At 39.3% G+C, this 24673-nt stretch overlaps 1 protein-coding gene across 1 annotated transcript in view; it reads left to right on the plus strand.

The window, feature by feature from the left end:
* MCTP2 (multiple C2 and transmembrane domain containing 2) overlaps positions 1 to 24673 on the plus strand; it is a 101459-nt gene that overhangs the window by 61958 nt on the left and 14828 nt on the right. Inside the window, exons 18-19 of the mRNA XM_066558591.1 lie at positions 18536 to 18658; positions 21478 to 21519. Of these exons, the coding sequence (XP_066414688.1) occupies positions 18536 to 18658; positions 21478 to 21519 (165 nt within the window). The remainder of the gene's footprint in view (positions 1 to 18535; positions 18659 to 21477; positions 21520 to 24673) is intronic.

A 24673-nucleotide genomic window follows, 5' to 3' on the forward strand; every position in this document is an offset into this window, starting at 1 on the left:
GGCTGTGCACTGTTCTGCTGGTTTGCTTCAGGTCTGGGGCAGTGACAGAGAGAGAGAGGACAGAGCCTGTGAACTTCTGGGCATCTCTGCTGAGTGTGTGATGGAGCACTCTGCCACTTCAGCTCCTGATACAGCAGCTGGATCTGAGCCCAGCTAAACTCATCTCAGAGAGAAGATACCAATCATCTTATTAGACATGAACAATTTTTGATCCCTGTTGAGCCGGGCTATATTTATAGTGATGAACTGCAGGCAAAAGGCCATTGGCTTGTTGACAGTGTCCTCTAAAATTGCTAATTGCTTATCAGTAAGAGGGAAATGTTCTTTATCCCCTCAGGAAAGATATTTGTTAACTCAAAATCTGAGCCTTCTGGAGTTTACATGGGGTAAATCTCTCATTCTGTATGTGGACAAGTGTCTCCTGCATGTTATGGTTTGGCTTTCCCAAGCAAAGCACAAAATGTTCCAGCCCTGTTTGTACTGAGCATAATTCAACCCTGGAGATGACAACAATATATGGGTAAAACATCCAATTTAACTCCTGCATTGTTTTGCAACACAGTGATTTATTTTATTGTATTTTTTCCTTGATGGGAGGGGGCTTATAGATCAATAAGAGGAAATTCTTGGGATGAAAGTTTCACAGGCAACATGAGAAATCTGTGGAGAAGGGAGACCAGTAGCAGCTATGGAATAAGATAGAGACTTGAGTCACCAAACCCCTCTTGCACCTCTGGCCAACCAAGCAGAGGAGAGAGGTTTAATTTAACTGAGTATTTTCCAGTAGGTGGTAATAACTCACTCTTCTACAGGGTGGGGAAGCAAGATCTGCTCTCACATGAGCTCCCCTAAAATATTTCTTATTTTCCCTGTGGATTGTCTGCTAATTTTGAGCAAGCAGTTCCCCGATACAAAACACAAACCACCCTGCCTTGACTACATGTGTAACTGATGAGAAGGGTACAGTCTTTTTTCTCCCCCCCCGCCTTTTTTTTCATCCTCACAGCTGAAGATGAAATACAAATCATTGTTCCCAAACTATTCGGGAACAGCATTAAAGTAATGGTAGATTAAAATGTCTCCACATTAAAAAGCTAAATAAAATGAATAGATGTAATCCTAAAGAGAGAAGAATGAGTATTCTTCAAACACTGAATAGGGAACTTGGAAGAAGAAAAAACTTAAAAAAGAAGGAAAAAAGTATTAATGCAAAAGAGATGGTCTTTACATCCGCTTTACTGTAGAGCTTTTGCTAAGGGCTGTTCTCAGCTCATTTGCAGCTTGTGTTTTGCTGCAGTTTTAAAGAGGCAGTCGGCAAAGGAAGGAAGGCAGTTTCTATTTAAATAGGGGAGCTGTAAAATATCCCTGCTACAGAAATTCGTTCATGTTCAGGCTAGAGCTGGTGCTGGAGGAGCAGCAAGAGGCAGGTTTCAGGAATTTCACCTAGTAAGTAATTCTTCAGAGCCCCCAACATTTCTTCCCCTTTTCCCCTCTGCCAATCCCGGGCAAAGGCACATCTTTAAAATCGTTGTCTCCAGCTCTGGTGGAAAGGCTGGAGTGGAGAGGTGTGTCTTTATTTCAGGCTGTTATATCCCAATAGAAGTGTTTTCCTAATGAAGGAGGAAACGTTTCCATCCTGCTTCCCCCTGGCTGCTCGTGGCAGTGCCTGTGCAAACGCAGCGGTGCTGGAGCAAAGCTGTCAGGGGCACGGTACCTGACACGAGTGGCTGCTCAGATGGGAAACAGGCTTCTCCAGACAATTAAAGGGCATGGTTTCATCCTCTCCCCTTGCAATTTTTACATTTCCACTATTATTCTTCCGTGGTTGCGGGGGAATACAATTTAAGCTCGAGATCCCAGACTTCGCTTTGCTGCAGCAGTTAAAATTCCTGGAATAGCAACAGTGATATTGACGATGCTGAGAGACACACAGCAAAGTAAACACATGTTATTTCCAGCTCTTTCAAAAATGCAAGAACAAACAAGGACAAAGTTAATAGGGAAATAACCACTTTGAGCCTTGACAACACAATAAACAAGATTTGAAAAGCAGAGTTTGAAGCTTTAGAGTTGGGGTGAGATGGAGCTGAGCAGAGACCAGTACAGATATCCCTTTTAACTTTGAAAAGGATGGATGGCCTTACGTTTCCAGCTCAGAAGTTTTGGGGATTTGCTTCTTACCAGTGAAATGTTCCAAAATAAAAATAAAAGCAAAACTATGTTTTGCATCTGAGGAGTCATTTCCTCTGCGTGTGCTTAACAAGACATTTACCCTATATAGGAATTCCCTTGATTTTGGGTTGGGGATCTTCCTCTTAAATTATGCTGTGCTGATATTTTTGAGGCTTTCTGTGTCATGTACTCAAAACTTGAATGCATCACATCGAAATGATTCCCTCAGCCCTGGTAATGAGAGAGACCTGAATCACTGCCTCTTCCTCTTTAATTGCATTTTGTTGGGTTTAATTGATGATAAAGCCTTTTAATACCTTGGCTGTGTGTGTTCAACTCTGTGGTCCAAGTATTTGGGTAAAAGAACGGTCCTGATGTAGGATAAGCCTCTGTGCAGCTGGTCAGCAGGAATGTGTATGCAGGCATCCAGTCGAGAATTAAGGCAGGGAGAAAGAAATTCAGCTTTGTTATAGTATGTGGATTTATCCCTGGAAGGTGTTGGTGCTAAGATAGCTGAATAGATACCTGTGTCTGTCAGTCTCCCAAGCCAGGTTGGAAATGTAGTTTTCATCTCTTTGGCTATTTAATGGCAGCCCACCAAGCCAAGGTCAAATGTGCGAACATTTTATCTAATTAAAAAAAAAAAAAAAAAAAAAGGTAAATGAAAAAGGGCTCTTTCTAGCAAAAACCTGAACTAAAGGCATCCAAAAATCCTTCTTCCTCCCTTTGTGCTCAAGTTGCAACCTGTTGGAGAACTCTGCTCAGTGCTTGCATTTCCAGCTAATTTGATATTGCCTTTTTTTTTCTTTCCTTTTTTTTTTTTTTTTTTTTTTTTTTGTGGTTGAAGCTTTGTCATTTGTTTCGAAGCTGTCATTTTTATTAGTCTCCCTGGCTGATCTTTTTGGGCTCTCGTCAGGTGGTGTGTGTTCTCCATTGTCTGCCTGCTCTTGGCAAGCTGTAGGTCCTTTTATTGCCATATGACGTGGGCGTGCTTGCAGCAGTAGCCTGTAATTATACCCACCACAGGTGACAGTTACAAGAGAGTTTGGTAATAATTTTAGCTGCCTGATCTGATGTTTATGAAGAGCAAACCCTCTTTGTGGTCTGGCTGGAGTTTGCTATATTGTGTTGTACTTTCACTGTTTGATTTATGAAGCCCTTTTATTTTTTTTTTTAATTTTAATTTTTATTTTTCCTTCATATATAACACCTTTTGTCTTTTAAATTCCTGAAGTTTTGCAAAAGGTTTGGTTGATCTTATGCTATTTTGTACTTTTCCTATTTATTTTTGCATGCCTTGTATTTATTTTGCTTTGCTCAGCACAGTAAAATAATACTCTTGCCTGTTGCTGGGTTTATTTGTATATTTAACACTGCTGAACTCCTGCATCTAACACTCCTGCCTCACTAGCAGATATTCTCTGTTCTCCCAACTGTGAGAGTAATCACGCATTAGCATTTAATTTTTTTTTTTTTTTTTTTACCTTTGACTATTATTTAACTGTTTTAGAAAAAGTGAAACTCTCTCCCAGCAAAGCAGCACTGGTTCCTTTACTCCCAACAAAATTGCAAAATTTGGATTGTGTCAAAGGTGAATTTAGCTCATGATTTCTATGGTTATCTTACAAACCTCCATTCTGACTTTAGGAATTTGCTGCAAAAAAATTGGACAAGGCTGACATGCCCACTACCTGAAAGCTGTTTTCCTCTTGTGCTGTATTTATTTTTGCAGTCTTAAATGAAACTCTCTTTAGAGGAACTAAAATTCTCTCTTTAGAGAGACTTCAGATTAAAACTCATGGTCATCTTCTGAATTTTTTATTCTTATCACAAGATTCTGACTTGTAATTCTTCTGAATTGAGTGGCAGGTTGAAAACCAGGAGAAATTTATCTGCAATAATTTGCCACTTTATCTGATCCTAAAGAGATGATTTTCTATGTCAGGATTCAGTAATTTTCATTTTCCCAATTTGCCTGGTGCTTTTTCTGAAAGTTCACTTTATTCACAGACTAGAAATTGCATAAACAAAGATGAAATTAGTATTCTGAGTTGAATGAATGTTGCATCTGTGTGAGACTCATTAAACAGGAGTGTGAGACAGAAGCTACTTACCCACCACTATTGGAAATACCAGAATTTGAGAAGCTTATTTGTAAAATTCCCAAAGTTGGCATGGCTTTAGACTCTGCAAGCTGTATGGGAAAAACATAAGGCTCAGCCCAAACAAACAAACAAAAAAGGCAGGAAACCCATGGCATGTAGGATGAAAAAGGTATATATAAGGAAGCGAAAATTCCATTAAAATTAAAAATTCTTCTACTTAGTGTGCTCTTTTTTTTCCCCCCAGAGCCACAGGTGTATTGATTTTCTTTCAGTCAGTATCTGCTTGGGTTTGTTTCATTATTCACATTACTTTGACCTGACACCTCTTAGAAAGTACTTTAAAGCACTCAGTTTTACAGGAAAATTGTAGACATTGACTATTATTGCCCATCTCGTTGGTGGAACACCTCTTTCAGTGGGTTTTTTTTCTTTTCCTTTTAGTTTTAAAAAGGTAGATTTTCTTTTTAACACAAATGTAAGCTTAGAGCAACACTGCTTTCCCCTGAAGCATAGGGGAAGTTTTGATTCTTCCAAAATGAAGGAATAAGTAGAGACACATCTGTAGGTGGATTAAATCACTGCAACTCCATTAGCTTCAGCAAACCTGTGCTATTTAACATCAGTTTAAAAAAATCTGCATCCTCGTTTTGGGCAAAAATGCTGTGTGAATAGAATGATCAGGTTTTCTGAGAGGAGGCAAAGCCTGTAGATGGCGATGGACCCTCAGGAATGAGCCAGCTCTGGCATTCAGGCTTTTGTCAGATTTTTCTGGCAGGTTTTCTTTCTCTTGCTTGAACTATTTTATTTTTAATTTAATTCACCCTTTCTCTCAATGCTAATGTAACACTAGTTGCAGAAATCGTGACAACTGGGAGAAATTTCCTATTTGAAGGTAATGCAACATTTGGTTTTATGATGGAGACAGATACACCTTGAGGGATTTCTCTTAAGGCGTTTGCTTGTCGGGTTTTTTTTCTTTTTTTCCTTTTAAATAAGAAAGAGTTGGATCCTTTACAAGTTCTGAAATAAAAAGAGATTAGTAGAGAAGCTGCAGAACAAATACACTTTTTTTAAAAGCTTGTTCTCATTTAGCTTTACTTTTCTTTATTAGCAACTAAGATGTGCTTTAACTTTGAGGTAATTCTTAAGTAACCAGAAAGTTCTTGGGTTGTTTGAGGATAGCAGTAATAGTAAAAATACCTTAAATCAGGGTATGTCCCTTACATTTATTTTTTTTAAAATATTCAGTTGAAAATAAATGTGGAGCAGTGGGATGACTGCAAAATCCCAGAAATCTGATTTAAAAAAAAAATCTTTGCTATTAATTATGTATAAATTTGACTGCTTCCACAGTAAAGGTTTGCACAGCTACCAATAACATCAATAGAGTTTTGATCTCGTCCCCCACAACTTCATGAAAATTAAATCTCTTATTCTTAATTGTGGCATCCACTCTGTAGTCAAGCTTAGCAGGTTTCTTTTGGTGTTTATCTGTGTGTTTTCTTTTTTTCTTTTTTAAAGGTAATGCTGTGATTTTGAGAAGTGTTAATAAATATGTAAAGCATGTAGTGTTTTGTGCCAGTCTAATATGCTGATTTATTTTACCTTTAGCATTACCCATGTAAAGTCAGCATGTTTACTGAGAGATGAGTGCCAAAGGTGAGCAAAAGTCTTCACTAAAACAGCCTTTAACTACTTTGCTAGCTCAGGTTCAGAACTTTCTACTTTTGTTTTGGGAGAAGTCGCTGTCTTCTGTACTTCCCTTCAGCTTTCATCTTTTAATGGAAGAGAAGAGCAGCACATCTCTGTATCAAAGCCAATTGTCAGCTTTCATTAGATGCATTCTATTGTTTGTTCAGATTAGAAATAACTGCATTACACTTTGACTTTGAAGGCTTGCTTGTTTTTAAATATACTGGGTATATGTGACCTTTTTGTCATTTGTGATGCACTTGGCTTGGCAAATTTGAGATACCCATTTCAGCAGCAGCCAAACCTTTTTGTAATGCAGGTACTCCACAAAAAGGCACTTTTTGTAGGTCTACAAAAGTAAAATAAAACCCTGCTGCTAATGAAAAACATTAATAGCCTCATCTAAATATTTTTTAGCCATAAGGGTGCCTCAAATGCATTGCATGGGGGGGAGAACTCCAAGTGCTTAGGGAGAGTGCAGCACCCATTTTTTAGCAGTGTGTGGGAATCCAGTGAGCTGCTTTTATCCTCCCATTATGTATTGGCCATAGGAGATGTGGCTTCTGTCAGAACATGATGGCAAGACAGCCTAATTCCATTAAAAATTTTGCACTAAGCAAATTTTCTTAAAATGTTTAGAATATTAAATGGGAAATGCATAATTGATACAGAGATATTAGCTTTTTTTTTTTTTTTTTTTTTTTAACTGAACATGCCCATCAGGAATGAGATGATGACTTGTTCCAGCAGTTAAGAAAACTTCCCCAGATACTTCCATGTACACATTTGGGAAAATTATTTGCAATGATATATTTCAATTTCCTTAATAAACTAGACCTGTCTTCCTAATTCCCTTTCCCTTAAGTCCCTCTGCAGGGGTTAAGAAATGAAGTATTTTGAAATTATTATCAGATAACTGTTTCTATGAATAAAAAACTAATCTAAGCTTTTTTTTTTTTTCAAAAAATAGATTTATATTCCAAAGCTGGGAAATAAACAGTGGCAGTAGAAAGGAAATATGAGATTAATAAAAATGAAGACATTTTGCAGAGCTACTCTGGATGGTTTTAATCTTGTTTTCTTTCTTTTTCTTTTTTTTTTTTTTCCTCCTTCTTCTGGGAAGTAGTACTTCTGCAGCAGCATGCCTTGCAATGAAAGCTACTCCTGCTTTTATTTTTTGAGAGTTGTGTGAATACTGGCAGAGCCAGTGGTCCTTTAGTGCCCAGTGAATGCTGTCTCACACAGGGATACCTACAGTAAGACACACAGAGTGGGATGAGATCAAATGCTCTGGTTAAAAAGCCTTAGGGAAGCATTATGTGTCTGAGGCCTGATCTATTGTCTGGGAGGTCGGAGAGTGTTAATGCACTCTGCAAAGATTAAACTCCCTCTCTAATTGCTGCAACACTTCCTTAAAGGATTTAAACAGTCAGGCAAGGTGATGCTCCTTGTCAATTTTTGTCTTCTGACAGCTGTTGAAGTTTATCTGTCTTTCCATGGAGACCACTAGATCATGCAAACCCAGCAGTGGCAAAAGCACAGACCCCAAATCAGGACTGAGAGTGATGAGTGCTGCTATTTAGAACTATTTCAGCCTTTAAATACTCTAAGTCCTGAGACCAGGGTTGCTCCTACATTGCCATGCCACTTTTGGTTATAGGAGTTCCTGAAGTGCCAAAAAAAGTTTAATTGCTGAATTTGATGAAAAGTCACCCTTTTAATTGGGAAGTGCTCGTGTTATGGTCTCCATCCCTTATTGCTGGGCCGGTGCTTCCCCAGCACATCTCTGTGGGACTGAGTCTGGCACAGCTTTTTTATCCCAGAGCAGTGCCACACCTCAGCTACTGTGGGGCACTCTTCTATTTACTCCCAAAATTTTCCTCTCCCTCACTAAGTCTGATTAGCGTTTGAGTCCATAAAACCTGAAACAAAAATGCACTCAGAAAGCTGGTAAAGCTCAAGGCAGGAAAGTTTTTCTGAAACCAGAATGTCCACACTGACAAGTACCTGTCAGTGTGGTAAAAAAACCAGTGCCACTGGTTTTTTGAAGCAAAAGAGAAATTTGCCCAGTGGATCAGAACCACTTAGAAGAACCAATTTATTATTTGGCAGTCCAAATATTTAAAATAGGTTTCATTTGCAAAGGATGCTGCTTTTGCTTGGAAAGTACTTCAAGGGCAAGGGATGGCAAAAAAGGTAAATATTACTGAGAGAGGAGAAGGACTGCTCCACCCCAGGAGAACTTGGGAGATTTAATATTTCTGCAACAAGGCCCTGGTATCCTCACATTCACAGTAGGGCAGCATTACTGTAGCAGGAGTGGAATTTGACCCATCTTTTTCCAAATGCCTGTTCCTGTTTCACAGACAGATGTGAGTGTGTCCTGTTTCACTGCAGCTCACACAACATGACAGGTCCTGCCCACCAGAGAGCCATCCTGTAGTTATTTTTTCTGGTGGATCAGAAGCTTTTCAATTTTGATAGTGTCTATGTTTTTTCTAGTCTTGCAGCATCTAAATGTGTTGGTGTATCAAATCCATTTCACACATAAATGTATAAATATGACCTATATAAATATACATATATTCAATGCCTCTTTTCTAGACTCTGAGCAGATGAGTAATACAGCTGTTCAAAGGAGAAAAAGATTTTTTTCTTTCTTTCTTTTTTTTTTTTTTTAAAGCCCTCTTGGCTCTGAATCGGAAATTGAGGAGCAGAATTCATCAAGTGTATTCTGATCGTTCTCAGATGGGTAGTTCCTCCTTCCCTTCCTGCATAGCATGTTCCTTTGCAGTGTTGCTATATTACATGAAATGTTTCATCTGTATATAAAAATTAAAAATTCAAACAAAAATCTGGCCCACATGAAGAACAGGCCCTTTGGGCATATGGTTCATTATGCATATTCGTTTAATTACTAAAACACTTGGGATGTCTCTACTGCCCTTGCTTTCAACTTGTAAAGTTGGATCTGTTCTGCAGCACAGAATATGTTGAACAGGCATGTGTCATAAAGGACTTCAGTTTTCTCCTACTTCAAACTCTATATAATGTTCTTGGTTGAATCGTTAGAATTTACTGATTATTAGTTCAATCCATTGCATCAAAACAGCATTTTGGGATCTCTTTGCTCTTAACACTTTCTCTAACCCCAAAAAAGCAAGTTTTACAGTGGTTCAGAGTTGTGTTTAGTGTTGAAGTAATGTGAGACTCAGGATTTAGATTTCAGGCACATTCCCTCAAAGCACCTAAAGCTGCATGTTGAAGCTGTATAACTTTTATTAGCTAGGAAGGGATTGCTGTGATAGTGTGACTTTAATTGATTTTCAGGGCAAACAGGTGGTGATGGTTTAGGCATCCCCCAGTCTCCTGCCATTCCTAATTTGGAGTTGCACATATAATAGCTTTATTAAAATAAACAATCTCCTGGCTTCAGTTTTACCTGAACAGCTGCCTGAAATTGCGGGAGTCTTGCAATTTTTAATTTTTTTTTTTTTTTCTTAAGATTATTCTGTGTTTTGGGTAGCAAAATGCTACAGGTCTGCTGGTGGAAAATCTCTATTACATAGTCATGCTGTCAATATACAGGGGGTGTTTTTGTGTGTCACTGCTGTTAGCTTACAATGGTAACATATCCAGGGTATAATTACAGTGAGCCTCAGTCAGCTCCATGCGTTTGTTCTGTAATGCAGCAATTTTGTCACACTGCAGATTATGAACCTGCTGGAATTGTTTAAGTGTTGTGTAATCACACTGTTCCTGGTGTCCTGGGTGTGTGTCAGGTGTGGGGAGGGCTGGGGTTATGAACTGCATTTCTCCTCTTCACTGTGGGAAATCTATCCCAGGCAGATAAGGAGATTTTCTGGGCTCTGGCATGGGGATGTGTTGGGGAATCCCAGGTACAGCTTAAGGACAGAGGATAAATAATCTGGAATTCTTTGTCTGTAAGGATATAATCTCACTGCTTTATATGTGCTTTAGAGGTGCTCTTAGATTTCTGGGTTTGTGGTCTTTGTTTACCGGTTTGGGATTTTTAAAAATTACTGTTTTGTTCCTTTGCTCTGTTTCAGTCTGGAAATATTTTTTTTAGGACTGGAGGTTTTGGAATAGAGATTACCAGGGAGTTTTGCACCAGTGGTGCTACAATCATCTATCCCTCATTTGTCTGGGTTTACTGCCAGGTTCTACAAACCTGGTTTTTGATTTTTTCTTTTTCCCCCCTGTGCCATAGCTGGAGATGCCAGGGAAGTAACCTTATGTGTGATTCTCACTGAACACAGTCTAATTTAAAATGTTCTTTATTAGAGAGCTCTTTTTCCTTTACCCATTCAGCTCTAATTTACATTATGAATGTGAAGGACGAGTCATTAAAGTAGTTTAAACATAATCATTTAAGACTCCCATTGTTACCAACTGGAACCCAGTTGAGAGCCCAAATTTAAGAGCACTTCCACCACCACTCCTTCCACTGTGAACAATTACGTCACCATCTGTCCCTTGTTGCTAATGTTTCCCAAAATGTTAACAAATACATCTCCAAATAAGTGGACATTTATCAGCTCAGCTAATGATAATTTTTTTTCATGACCCTTTTAAGGTAGTCACCTTATCCGGAATAAATAAAATTTGCCTACTTTTTGCCTTCTTTTAAATAGCACAAATATTTTTTCTGGTGCCTTTTGGAAGAATTATTTACTATAAGATCAGGCTTTTAACTTGCATAATGCCGGTCTTCCCTGCAAATAGATTATAACTTTGTGTAAGAGAATAATTCCAGAGCTGTGATCCTACTGATAATCAAACCAAAACATGAGAATTAAAAATGACCATTTAATTTATCTATGATATAAAACAACAGATTTTTTTTTCTCTTGCATGTCACCCCCTCTTTATTTTGGGATCTTCTCTGGTCACCTTACTCTGTGATAGTAACCCCTTTAGAAATAGTATGCAGATTTATTCCCCTGGTTTATCCCCAGAGGATTACCCCAAAACATAGAAAATGGTTGTAATATTATTTTTCTTTTCTTTTTTTTTTTTTTTTTCTGATTTTAAGCTTTACTGCTTGAGGGTCTTAACTGTATTTTACTTGGCACAGGAAATGTAAAATACGTTAGATAAAAGCATGAGGGAAAAATTAGACCAGTCAGCATGTTGGCAAACAGCTATTTCTTCAGTGTCTGCCGCCTAAAAGGATTTGAAATCTTTTACTCTAAAACTGTTGTACATACATAAATATAGAACCCAAAACTCCTGTTGGAGCTGATTTTGGTTTAACCTCTTCTAGGGATTAGGGATAAAGTAGGAACCACAAGAAAATTGGACAGGGGCACCCACTAGACTCGTGGGTATTGGCTTTGAGGGTTAAATGCACGTATTTTAGAGGACAGAGGTGACACCCCCAGGCATGTGCCCCTTCAAGTTGGAAATTATTACCCACACTGACCAATGTGCCAGGTATTTGTCAAATAGCTGGAATGCAATATAGAAATCTTAAATTACACACAGACTTTACAAGTGATAAGTTCAGTGAAATAAATTTAGACTGAGTGTCTCTTCCCTGACCTCCTCATTACAGAAATATATCCATGGATCTTGATTCCACTTTTCTAGGCTGGGTAACCTCATTAATGTAACAAAAATAATCAGAATGAAAGAAAACCGTCCCTTTTTAATTAGCTTAGTTTTTGTTTTGTTGTTATCTCTTTCTGATTCCAGGCATTGTTATGAGTAGGGGATAAATCCATTGAACGTGTTAATGACAACAATAATTCAGGCTCAGAGTGGGGACATTTTGTAAGTGTTTGCAGTCTTGAGAGTAGCATCCCAACCTTCCCTGATGGAGTTTCCGACGGCAGTGTCCCAAGAGGATGGTGGAGAACAGATTGCAATATTGTCAGCTCTTCTGATTTCTCTGCGACTTTTGCAGAACATGCTTCTTCTTAAAGCATCATTTCTTAAGAGTCCTGTGATTGCACATGAATCACAGCTTTCATTTAAAACACAAATGAGTCTCTACTTCCTACCAGCAGCAGAGAAAATGAGATCCCCCTGAAGAGTCTAAATCAGGCAATGACAAAAAAGGCCCTAACACATATTGACTTAAACAGTATGAGTTTTTTCGCATGTTTTTGGGGCTATTTTTGTTGGTTTTGCATCCCTTTTTTTTTGTTGGGAGTGAGGAACATTGTTTTTTTTTTTTTCTTTTGCTTTTGAATATTTTGTAAAATTTGTGACCATGCTGACCAGAGTTCCCACCCTCCTCCACAGGCTTTATTCTTTTGCTCCTTTTTCTTGTTGAATCCTCACATGTGATGTAAATTTTCAAGCACTACTTGGGTACTTCCCAACAAGTTGGGCCCCCCTTTTCCTCCTTCAGCTCATCCTGGGCTATTCACTCAGCAAGATGCAGTTGGGAAAAGAAGAGTTGGGATGTGGATATGGGAGCAGGACATGGCTTTGTGTCATTTAGCCTATGCACACAATTGGGTTGGGCAACCATGGCCTGTTGTTTGTTATCCAAGGCATTACCTGAGGAAAAAAAAAAATATTAGCTTTATGCACATGATAAATTGTGCAAACATATCCTTTATTTCTACTTCTTGGTTCTGTGCAGTCACACGTTAGGCAGAGGTTTTTTGGGGCACAGTTTGATTCTTTGGTTTGGCTTTTGGGATGTTGAAGTGGATTTTTTGTGCCTTTGGTTTTGAATTCCAGTCGTGCTCACACTTACTTCAAAGAGCTTTTTGCCTTCTGGTACACCCTCAAAAACATTAGTAAGTTGTATGCTGGTGTGTGGAGCAATGCAGAGATGATTTGTAATGTGGCATAAATATTTAAAGCCCTCCATTCCTTCAGGTCATTTTTGATTTTGGTCGTTGCCGTTCAATACAGCGCACGTTCCGCGCCGCCGTTGAGATGCTCCCCGTTCTTCTGCCGGGGACACAAAAAACAAATTGAATCTAAAGTAAATAGGTTTCTTCTGCCAGTGCTGGTTTATTTAAGTGTAATTTCTCTTCCTGCCACGTTCTCCAGCTCAGCATTGCAATGAGGGAGTGACTCTGCTCAGAACTGACCCTCCTTGAGCTCCAGATTCGCGGCTGTGAAGTGCAGTAAGAGCACTCTGTGAGGTGAGGGAGCATCAGGTGAATGTGGGAAGGAGAGTATCAGTCAAAATGACTCTGGAATGCATCTTTGGAAGAGGATGTTTAATGGGAAATACATGCTATGTGCTTTCCTCAACCTTTTTTTTTGCTGTATGAAGATAATTTCCATTTTTTATGAAGCATTGAGATGGGGCTGTATGAAGATAATTTCCATTTTTTTTCATAACTTCTTTTTATTAATACTCTCACTATTCTATGCAATGCCAGCCCAAGAGCACAAGCCTGATTGCTGCACTCCAGTCAGTCTGGGCCCTCACCAGGCACCCTGATTTTTGTCAGTGGAGGCTCAGCACTGCTGTGTTCCTGCATCCACATTGCCCATATCTGGAAGAGTTGTCTCCATATGCACAGCTATATCTGCACATATGCACAAATGTACTGCTCTCTGTGAGTGTGTTCATTCTCTCCTCTGCTCTTGTGCTCTCCCTGTCTAAGGGCAGGAATAAGTATCTGTCAGAAATAATTTGTTGTCGACAGGCTTATTGCCTCCAAGGGATTTGAGTGCCCTTTTGGGGAGCCAGTATCTTATGTCATTGGCTAATATCCTGTATTTTGTTTGGAGCAGAGGGACTGAAAGCCTAGAAACCCCCCAAAAAACCGAGAATTCGCCCCTGAATATTTATTCTCAAAAATTGCTCCTTTTTTATGGAGTTCATTTGTGCGTTCATGGCAACTTGAAAGTGTGTAGCCCAGAAATAAGTTAAAAATACAGAATTCCTCTCCCCTGTAAATAAAGGGGAGCATGTCTTTCTCTTTCAAATCAAATTCACTGATCTGGTTTAGTGTAGCTTAGTTCAAAACCAAACTTGGACGTTCACAGCAGTATCAGCCCAAGTTTTTCTCGTGCCTTCACAAGTTACACAGAACGTGTTTATAAATCGCGAGGAAACTTTTGATGAAGCTGTTAGAAGTTTAGAGTTCAGTTAAATTGTGGGTTTTGAAACTTGGAGTTTCAAACAATATTTTTCACAGCTCTGCTGATGAGGCATTTCATTACCATTGGAGCCTGCACTGACCAAGAAAATAACTTTATACCATAGGTTCCTTGCATGCATTTAATCTCCTTTCACTTTTATTTCTTCCATCTGATGGAATGTATCACTCTCCTCCCATCACTGGTGCTGTCCAAGAGTTATTCTGTCACACAACACAGCATCCCTCACTGCACCATAAAGGCTTGCCAGGTCAAAAAGAGCCTGTTAATCTTACAGTTAGAAAAATTGTAATTATTGTGTGGAAAAATCACGCAGAAAATCCTATCTTGTGCTAGGTTTCTAAGCCTCTTAAAACTGTTCTATCCCATGACTGTGGGTTTGCTGGTGACAAATGTTTTATGGGCATATTTTAGTAGACACCCGTCTAAAATCTGGTCTTAATAGTCAGATGCTAAATTGGAACCAGAGCGGCAGAAAAACCAGATTTGAAACGTGTTTCTAAGGGTTTGTTTTTACTTTCAGTTGAGACTGCCTTCTCTCATCTTTTGTGCTGCTGTCAAAAGGGCCACTCTCATGGTTGTTCAAACTCCATGCTTCTTGACAGGAACAGTTGGACCCCTCTTCAATGATTTTCAGATGAAACGGCTCCCAAACCTCCAGAGCTTTAACTTGTAGTTATTAGGCCCTTTGAAATAGCAACACATTAATCAGCTGAAATCAAGTGGTCCTTTCTCCAAGGCTGTGATATTGCTGTTGTCTTTTAGGTAGAGCTCTAGCTAAATATTAGTTTCAAGAGCTCTTTTTTTTCTTTCTTTCCCTCAAGATAGGTCTATCCTATTTCTGTTTCTCTTTTTCATCATTGTTTTAGAATGCTGTGAATTAAAGTGCTCACTTCTATAATAGGCTTTTATACTCTCAAACTGCATTAAAAGGAGTAGTGTGGAAAACTCACTTCTACTACTTTAACTCTTAGTTTAGAAATTGGCTGCTGTGCTTTTAACTTCCCCCAAGAACAGTGTGAAGCCCAGCAGAAAAAGTATCAATTAATGTAATGGATTGTGTCTGACAGAACTTGGTCTAACAACAAGAAACATTGAAGAAAGGAATGGTTTGTTGAAACTGGATCATTTGAAGCAGGGCCATGGTTTGTGTCCCTGACTTCTGTGGCACTGGGAAAGTGATCTGAACCTGCTAATGGATTCTCTTTCTAGTTTATGCATTAGGCAAAAGAAGACTGGGGATGACAAGAAATCAAGAAGATACTCTTCCTTGCATTAGCTGTTATTTACATCAGCAGCTGAAGCACTCTTGAGTTTTGGCATAAAAATATTGATAAGAAAATAATTTAGGCAGCATAAATCAAGAACTTCTCCCAGGCACAAAGTATCGCTGAGGAGAGAGTAAAAACATGCATGATTGAGGACCTTGTCATTTGGGGAGTGGGTATCTGTGTCACAGGGCTGCTGGTGCTGTGGTCAGTGTCAAGGAGCTCCCTGAAAGTTGATAATAGGACATGGGCCTGCTTGGGGATCTGCTTTGAAAACTGATGCTGCAGAACCACTCAAAAGGCTGTTAAAACAGCAGAAATATTTCTATTCGCTCTATAAACACACTCTGAACTTTTATTATGTACTGTATGTTCACAGCAATCATTTCCCATACCTCCGAGGCTAAATAATTTCTGAATAGCTAAATCAATTTGTCTTGTGTCTGTGTCGTGTCACAGTAATGAAAGTTCCCTGTACTGTGGCAACAGCAGCAAAGCAGCTCTTGTTAAGGAGATGTGGGAGCTCTATCAAAGCTTCACTGTCTGAGTTATAACTCAGCAGCTGATTAACCAGCCAGCATTAGAAAGGAGGAGACAGCATGCCTCAGCTACCCATTGAGCCCACAGTGAGATCTTGTAATGAAGCTCTATTTGAGGTCTGAAACTTAATAATACACAAAATGTACTGTAAGATCTAAAATCACCAAGGTCTTGGCTTCGTAGCTTGCCTGAATGACCTGTGATTGCAAGGTTGTGTTGCACTTGCAGCCGAGCAGGGTGATGTTCACATAGGATGGTGACAGATGCACTAAAATTGGGTCAAGTCCTGCAATTGAGTGAATGAAGAGAGGTTCTTCAAGAGCTTCATTGACTCCTTGTAGGACTTTGCCTGGCTGGCTGCTGGTGGGGTCTTTTTGCTGCATCAAGGGAAGGCTGAGTTTGCTGTTACCCAGGGAGGTGGTGCAAATGCAACCCCCTCCCCTGGGCTGAGGCAAATGCTTTGAATTAATATCTGGAAGTGGGAATTAATATCTGGAAATGAGAATTTCTGTGAAAGGAATTTATGTAAGGATCGAATATATGTTTATATGTATGTCTTTTTTTTTAATCTATGTGTGCCTGACAAAGATAGCTGTGGAGATATGTATAATAACAGGTCCTTTCCTTGTTCTTTAAGTAACATTTAGGGTAGGACAGAAGCTGTTATCACCTTCACTTTGTCTTAAAAGACAAGCATATATTCATCCAAGAGAGTTGGAATAGCTTCAGAGGAACTTGTTCAGGTTGGAGCTTTTCATTTATGGGGGATGTTTTAGCTGAGAATATCAAAACTATTGAAGGTTTTATTAGCTAAAGTTATGCAAGACTCCTATAAGACAAATCAAGTACCAGTTCTTGGCCTGGATTCACGTGTTTCTGTTGCCTTGCTTACATATGAAATGTGGCTGTGTGAATCATTATCACTTCTAATTTTTTAGTATGTTGAACAACAGGATCAAAAAAGGGAAAAAAAACCCCAAACCAAATTGTCTTCCACATTCCTGTGCCGCAAATCAATAACATGGGGATGTATTTCCTGGATGTCAGCCCATTTTATAGATGAATATATCTTGGAAATTGCTTTACAGGCCAACAAATGCCAAGAACAGGATGACAGTCGAATTCCTTGCATAGCAACAGCTAACATGAAATCAGGTGCACTCCAGAAAATGCAAGTGCTGTTTGGGCAAGGTTATGGATACAGGCATTGTTTCTTGGTTTGTGTTTGGCCCACGGTAGGTATTAACTGGCCATTTGTCTGACATCAGACAAGTCTTTTTGTTTAAAAAGTTAAAACAGCTGCTATCTTGTGGGGGTGTAAATTCTCACACTGCTGAATGCAATGGGAAGTGTTTCTTTGGTTCAGAGTGGTTACACTTTCAGGTTCATAACACAAAATACATTGCCATTAATGTCCCATTCTACAACTGCCAGCATTGTCTTTTTATGTAGTATTTGGCAAGACGAGGATGAGGGGAGGTAGAGATTTAGTTTCCTCATCACCCATAGAATTTTCTCTTTGTTGTTGTTTGAGATAGTTCTACTGGATCTGACTCATTTCCATTAACCTGTATTATTCTAAAAATGTGATTGTTGTTTTTGATTAAATCAGTTTCTTTTGGGGAAAGAAAAATCAGAAAAATGTGTTTGTGCCTTGTCTTTGAAGGAGATTGCTTAAAATAGCTTCAAGTTGCTACCAGCATTAGGCAGTTCTGGAAATACTATGTATGAGTAGAAAAGGAAATGGGATCACAACATACATTTTATGGCAGTTCTGGATTTAGTTTATTAACTTTGCATTGCCAACCCCTCCAAGTTTGCAGTCTGTTCAGGTGTTGTTGGTACTTGTAAGATAGGTTTGCAGTTTGGCTTGATGCAGTTTTTTTGAAAAATCCTATGTGCTTTTTAGATCCCCATCATATTATTTGTGTGTTTTGCAGTTCCAGTTTGCCTTCTGTTTTTGCTTTTAGTGGGTTTTGTCAGATACCAGTCCAAACACACAGACTCATACTGGTTTTTAGGAAAAGAGACTCCAAAGAACCAGTGAAATCAGAATATGCTGTGCTGAAAAATGGCAAGAGTATGAGAACGGGGACTAGGCTGACTGGATCCCTTTCCAAAACAATGAATCATGTGCAGCCTGAGGCCTTGCCTCCTGCAAGGTGACAGTCCTTTCTCCGAGCTGGTGTGCCAAGAGTATAGGTGGATTAATGGTGACGATGCATTTGCTGATCACCCCTGTGGAGTGACAAGGGAGCTCCATGGCTCCTGTTGCACAAGAGGATAATTCTCTTCCCTAGCCTGGGAAAGACCCCCTGGCAGTTAGAGTTTGATGAGTGGAGCAGGTTGACCTCTCTAAGTGCATCTGCTGTACACCAGCACTAAGGACAAAAGGCTTTCAGGCTGGAGGGATCCCAGGAAGGAGTGGAGAAGCTTTGGGCTCACCTCATGTTCATGGCTTCTCCTTCCCCAGGTACAGGGGAGGGAGCAGCAGCCTAATGAACTCACACGGAACAGGGGGAGCAGATTTCTTTGCCAAATTAATAATAATAATCTGGGTGGGGTGAGCAGAGATTCAAGGATGAATGTGCACAGTGGTAATAACTGACAGCCTTTCTTACATGTCTCTCTCTTTCCACACTTGTCTGTATTCTCCAGGTGTTTGTGGTCACTGTCTGGACCGTGGAGCTGTACATGGTGCCCCTGGCCTTGCTGGTGCTCTTTGCATACAATTTCTCCCTCGTCACAACAGGGAAGGTCAATAATGCCCAGGATGCCCAGGCAAGTAGAGTGACATTTCTGGCAGTCTCAGTTTGCCTGAGTGAAGTGTCACACATTCTAATGGCATTAAGTTGATTTTGTAGCTAAACAACACTCTTGTTTCAAAGTTACTGAAAAGAAACCTCAACCCTCTCAATTTTTATTATTCAATTAGAGAAATAAACCATTCAGAGTAGTAGGAGAAGAAGATGAGAGTGTGTAGGAGGTGGATTTTGCTTACTAAATACCTACAAACGTTTTTAATTAGACTTAAAAAAGGTTTGCAAAGCAGCAAGTTCCTGAAAGCCATTCCCCTCCTGCCATTGCACTCTGCAACACACTCATGATTCGTGTTTCACAGAAGAGGAAAGTCAATAGAATCCAAAGGAGAACGTAGTTCTTTTAAGCCTTGTCCTGTGATCTGAAGTCTTAAGAAACTTTTATTCCTCTTTCCCATCAGCTCTTAAAGACCCAAAAATGTTTTTTGTTTCCCCCAGAAATTTAGGCTTTGGATTTTAACTTGGGAGAAAGAAAGGTTTAGCACAGAAATAACCACCAGGTGTGACAAAGTTCTATTGTTGGGGTATAAAATGATTGTTTGATGTTGACCACTGTCTTTAACAATGGCAATTAGAACTGGACAGGAGAGTAAATTCATGAATATACATAATATTCTGTTTTTAAAAGTGAAATAAATACAGTAATGAAATGGAAGTCAAAGGATAGCTTCCTTCTAACTTTTGATTAAAAGATGATTGACATTGGTAACCATGAAGAATACCTTTACCTAAATGAGTCAAGTGGATTTTACACAAAGGCGTAATATCCTAGAATAAAAAAAATTCAATGGCATGTTTATTAGTTTTCATGTGAAAATTTGCTCCTTGTTTAGTTTTCATCCACTCCCAAGTGGAAAGATTCTTAGAAAACAGGAGAAGTTGCATTATCCAGACTAGAGGAGGCTTAATTTGAAAACACGGTAAAAGAAATGCCTTTCTTCAGTTTCAGCCAAGTCCAGAATAACGCAGAAAGATACTGTGTGTCTTCAGTGACTACTTGATTTCATCAAGAAAAGCAGAACTTCCCATGTGGGAGAATCCCAGGCTAACAGATGTTTTTGTTTTTAACACAAAAGGCAGTAAAAAATAACAATAATAACCTACCCAGAAATAAAATACATAGAGAGTGCCTTCCAGCCCCTTCCCTCATCCTGTGGTTTGTTGCATGTTCAGGTGAGGAGAGTCTCAAATGAGACAGAAAAATTGAGCAGAGCATCAGATGGACACTGCAAAAAGGCAATTTCTAAACATACAGCTAATTGTGGTAATACTAAAGAAAGGTCCATCAGGAATTTGGCTCTTTTCCTGCCACACATTCTGTAAGCAGTGCCATGCCATGAAATTCAGGGGTGCATTTTGCATAAGCAAAATCACACGTCTGCCAAAGTGCTTTGTAGGATTGGGATCATATGGAACAAGTAGTCAAAGTGCCTTTAATATTACCTGATTCCTTTTTTATGTGTGTCTATGATTCTAACCATCTGTAGGTCAAAAATAGACAATCAGGTGCTAGCCCCAGTTACATCTGTCCTGCAGATGAGAAAAGGTTTTCTTCAAAATACCAATGCTTTTTACACAGTCATTTATTTGTTTTTTGCTTCTTCAGGCCTTGGCTGGATATTCACTGCCTTTGGTTTTTGTGTGCCAGCATACACATTTTGTGTATACAGAGGAATGCAAGCAAGAGTCTTTGCAAAAGTGAACCTCAAATTCTCTCTGATTTCTGTGCTATAAAATGTGAATAACAGTATTAACCTTGTACTCCTGATCCACTTGCCAGGAGGCTAAATTCATGAATATTGGTAAAATGTTTTATGATTTACAGATGGGGAGCTTCTATAGAAATTTAAACCATGATCAGTGTTAATTCAGCTGCTGGGTATTCCAAAGAGCCAAAGAATAAATCTGGCTATCTGAACTCCGAGTACCTTTTACATCCTAGATGAAACTGCTATTCAGAGGAAAAAAAGAAATTTAAAAACTCCAAAAGAGAAACACCCAACCCCCTAAGAAACCCTAAATTCAAAACATCTTTTTATTGTGATTCTTCACATTCTTTGCATGTTTGCTGTATTTAAACTTGTAGTACACAGATTCAAATGTAGCTATTAAATAACCAAGAAAAAAACTGGAGGACCCTGTTAAAGGCTCAGCTTGTTAAATACCTGAATTGAAAGCCAAGTGCTCCTAATTCCAAGCCCTCCCCAAGCCTTTTGTTTTCTGTCCTACCTGTCAGCACAGAAGTTAAAGGGAGGAAATAATGCTGCATAGAAATCTGACTGGGATTCTATGTGAGATTGATTATGTTCATACTAATGTGTTTTCTAAAGTCTAATGTTTCAGTAATGGCCCTAAAGGGAGGGAGCAGTCATTGTGGCAGTGGGGATGGAACAAGTTGAATATAGAGTCCTCAGCCTTGACATACCAGTTGGTTCATTTGCAAGACTGAGAACAAAGCTGTTTACAGATAGTAAAAGTTGGCAATGTGTTTGAAAGCCTGTTGCCTTCAGATTACTGGACACGGCCACTAGTGCTTTATTTAGACTTAAAATTTGTATAGGGTATTGCATGCTTTGTTCAGAATACCACAAAAAAGAAAGGTCCTTGAATATAAAACACTGTTTTGGAAAGGAGAAAGTGGGGGGTTTTTTAAATGACTTTCAATAAAGTGGGAGAAAATTGTATAGTGAAACTTTGTGGGAGTATCATAAGCTTTTTGAACATTGCCTGTCACTAAAAAATAAGTGTTGTGTTTTATAATATGGACATCTGCTTCTGCAGGAGCTTATGGGCTTGGATGAAGATGAGGATGAAGATGATAAGGTAAGCATATCTCACAACTGTGTTGGCTAGAATCAGAGGGTAGGTGGGAGAACGCAAACAAATAATCTCTCTATAAATCTTCAGTTATTCTCTGTATTAACTGGGAAGACAGTTGTCAGCAGTTTGCTGCTTGGCAGGTTTGAAAGTAGGAAGGGGTTGGTTTGTGTAACACCCCAGAGTGGCGGTACCTGTGCAAGACCTGAACAAGAGCTGACTCTGAGCAGCCCCAGGCTGTGCCTGGCCTTGCAGTGGGCAGATGCTCATGAATGTGCTCCTGCAGCAGGGGTTTGTGTGGTGGAGGAGGTGCAGGGATGTACACAAGGATGTGCAATCCCCCCTCGCTTCTGGTAGACGTGCCCTACTAATGGCTTTCCCCAAACGATTTGGCATTTCCACTTCAGTAGGCCAGAATTGGTGTGATTTGTGGAGGGCTGGTTAGAATTTTCTCAGCATTTCTTTCAGAGCCTGGGAAAAAAAACAGTTTTAGTTCAGCAGCTGAAATGTGGAAAGAATTGGAATTGGCAAGGCCTGTTTTTTATTTTATTGGAACATACTTACTCATTCTTCTCACTGTGAAAAATTCATTGGATTTTTTTCCAAGTTTATCAAACCACAGTGACAAATGATAAAAGGATTAGAGGGCATGACATACGAAGAAAGATTAAGAGAACTAAATGTATACAGCTTGAAAAAACATAAGTAAGTGAAGGAGGATCTGATAATCTATAAATACTTTAAAGCTAAAAGGTGAGGAATTATTTAACGAGCAACAGCATGCAAAGGAACATTAGCTGTTAGGAAGAAAATGTTCATGAGGGGATGTGAAACTTTCAAATTGCATACTAAGTTAATAAGACTCTTCTTGAATATTCTATGTTTTAAAAATGCTGCAGTGAAATTGTTGATCATTAAGAAGCAAATCAATAATGCAACTAGCAAGTGCACCTTAACTCTTTTCAGTCACAGACTCTAGGACTGAAGCTCAGCAGACTAATTGATGGGAATAGTTATTTAAATGTAACTTGCTCTTCTGCTGTGCTTATATTTTAATGAGCACCCAGAAATCCATCAAGGTTACAAAGTGAAGTTTAGGCAATCCAGATGAATTACAGGTTTCTTGCAACACACAGTAGTTGTTTAAATGTTCTCATTTATAATTTACTCTTTGTATTGTAAAATTCGTCAAGTGAATGGACCGATATCTGAAACTCTTCAAAAGTTGCTAAAGGAAAGTTGCATCTTTTTCAAAAGAATACTGTATATCTATAGAAGTCAATAATTTCTATTTAGTGGGTACCTGGTTCTAGACACTTGTACATATTATTTGTGTGATGCCTGAAGGTGTAACTTATTCACTGGAACAATCCCATTTATATCTTCTATTTTAATGTTCCTATTTTCCCCTTGCAAGTGCTGAGATGGGAAAAGGGAAGTAAGAATGTACTAAATAGGTATCAAATCCTGTTTCCTGTGATGTGCAATCGATTCATTGCTGCTAAGATATTCTAGGTTACATTTACCCTACATTTAACTCCAGTGACTTTGGTTCTCTCTGTGCAAATACAACTGGGTCATTTCAATATGGATTTAATGACTTTGGGTTTTTGTCTCCCCCAAAACAGCTTCACTCTCATTCACTTTCTTGGTTTATTTTAACTAAGTGTGCAGGTTTGGTAAAACTCCGGGGAGTCAGTGTTGAGCTGTTGATGGTTTGGCCTTGCCATTTTGTAATGGGAGCTGCCTCTGTCTCCATTCCACACAAACTCCAGGACTCTGACACAGAGGGCTGGTAGCACTGGCTAAAGCCTCTCACACCAGATACCCCCAGCAGGCTTTCTCACGAAGATAACACTTTACATCCCAACATTACAGTTGCTATGGATGGAATTCTGGCACAGAGTTGCCAGAAGAGACAGTTGCCAGCCCCTACATTGGTCCCATGGCCAGTGCTATGCAGAATTGCCTTAATGTCTTTACTGTGCCTTGTGTGTACCCCCATGCAGCAGTGATGGGCTGCACTTGCACTCCCATGACTTGCATCTTTTAAGTACATTAGGTACATCTTTAATTACATTAAGAACATTCTAAGACACTTTTCCAAGTCTGAGGGTGGCCAATGCTCTCTGGGGAGTGTAAGAAATATGTAATTTTATGACACTATCTCATGGCAATGTCAACATTTAAACAGACAAGTCTACTTTAAAATGAAGTCTGTGTATTTTTTTTTCCTCCCTAATACAAGAGCTCCCAAAGTTGAAATCTGCTAGTTGGGTTGTGGTGTACGAGGTCACTGTTTCTGTTTCCTGTCATCCTGCTGTATCAAAATACTTGCACACAGAGCCCTTCTGGGTTCTGCTGCCTGTTAGACATAACAGACCGTGCTTCTGGGAATTGTAACACACCCTCGAAGAGATGAACTGTTTACAAATTATAAATACACAGACACTTAGTTCAAAAACCCAAGAGCAGATTAACTCCCTCCACCTAGACTATCTGTCTTAAATGACAGGGCTTAATTGCTGACTCCCCCGTCCTTTCCCCCTCTGCCCTCCCCACATACCAGCATGGAGGGCTGTAAAAGATAGCAGTGCTCTGTCCCTTTGGCACCAGCTCTTCCCTGGATAAATGCCTTCTCGGATTTGTGCCATCTTGGACACAGAGTTCAGGCTGTGTCCTGTCAGCTCTGGGCTCTGTCAGCCTGAGTAAGGATTGTTTTAAAATTGCATCACTGCAGCATCCTTGGTCTGCCAGTAAGAAGGTATAGACAAGCTGCATGCAGCTCAGTTTAAGTTGTCTGATTGTTGACCAGTTCTATTTATTTTATTTTAATTTTTTTTTCTGTTTCTGATAATGACTGTGGAGTTTCAAGAGCAAACAGAATGATTAGTGTCATAGCACCTGACTGAAAAGAGCCTTGGAGTCTTCTCCATTGTCTGAATAATAGTTTACATCTCCACAACAGACAAAGCTTAATTTACTACTATTTTCAGGTCTGGTAATTGATTCAAAAGAAAATCAGAGACAAAAGTAAATCAACAACAATTCCTGTGTGAGGTTTTTGTTGATTTTTTTGGGTTTTTTTAATGAGTTTTTGTCCTGTGGTGAGGCAGTGTAGTCCTGCTTGGCTAGTGCAATGTAGCAGGGAAGAACCAAA

The sequence above is a fragment of the Molothrus aeneus genome, chromosome 13 (genome assembly GCF_037042795.1).
Source record: "Molothrus aeneus isolate 106 chromosome 13, BPBGC_Maene_1.0, whole genome shotgun sequence".
Classification (NCBI taxonomy): domain Eukaryota; kingdom Metazoa; phylum Chordata; class Aves; order Passeriformes; family Icteridae; genus Molothrus; species Molothrus aeneus.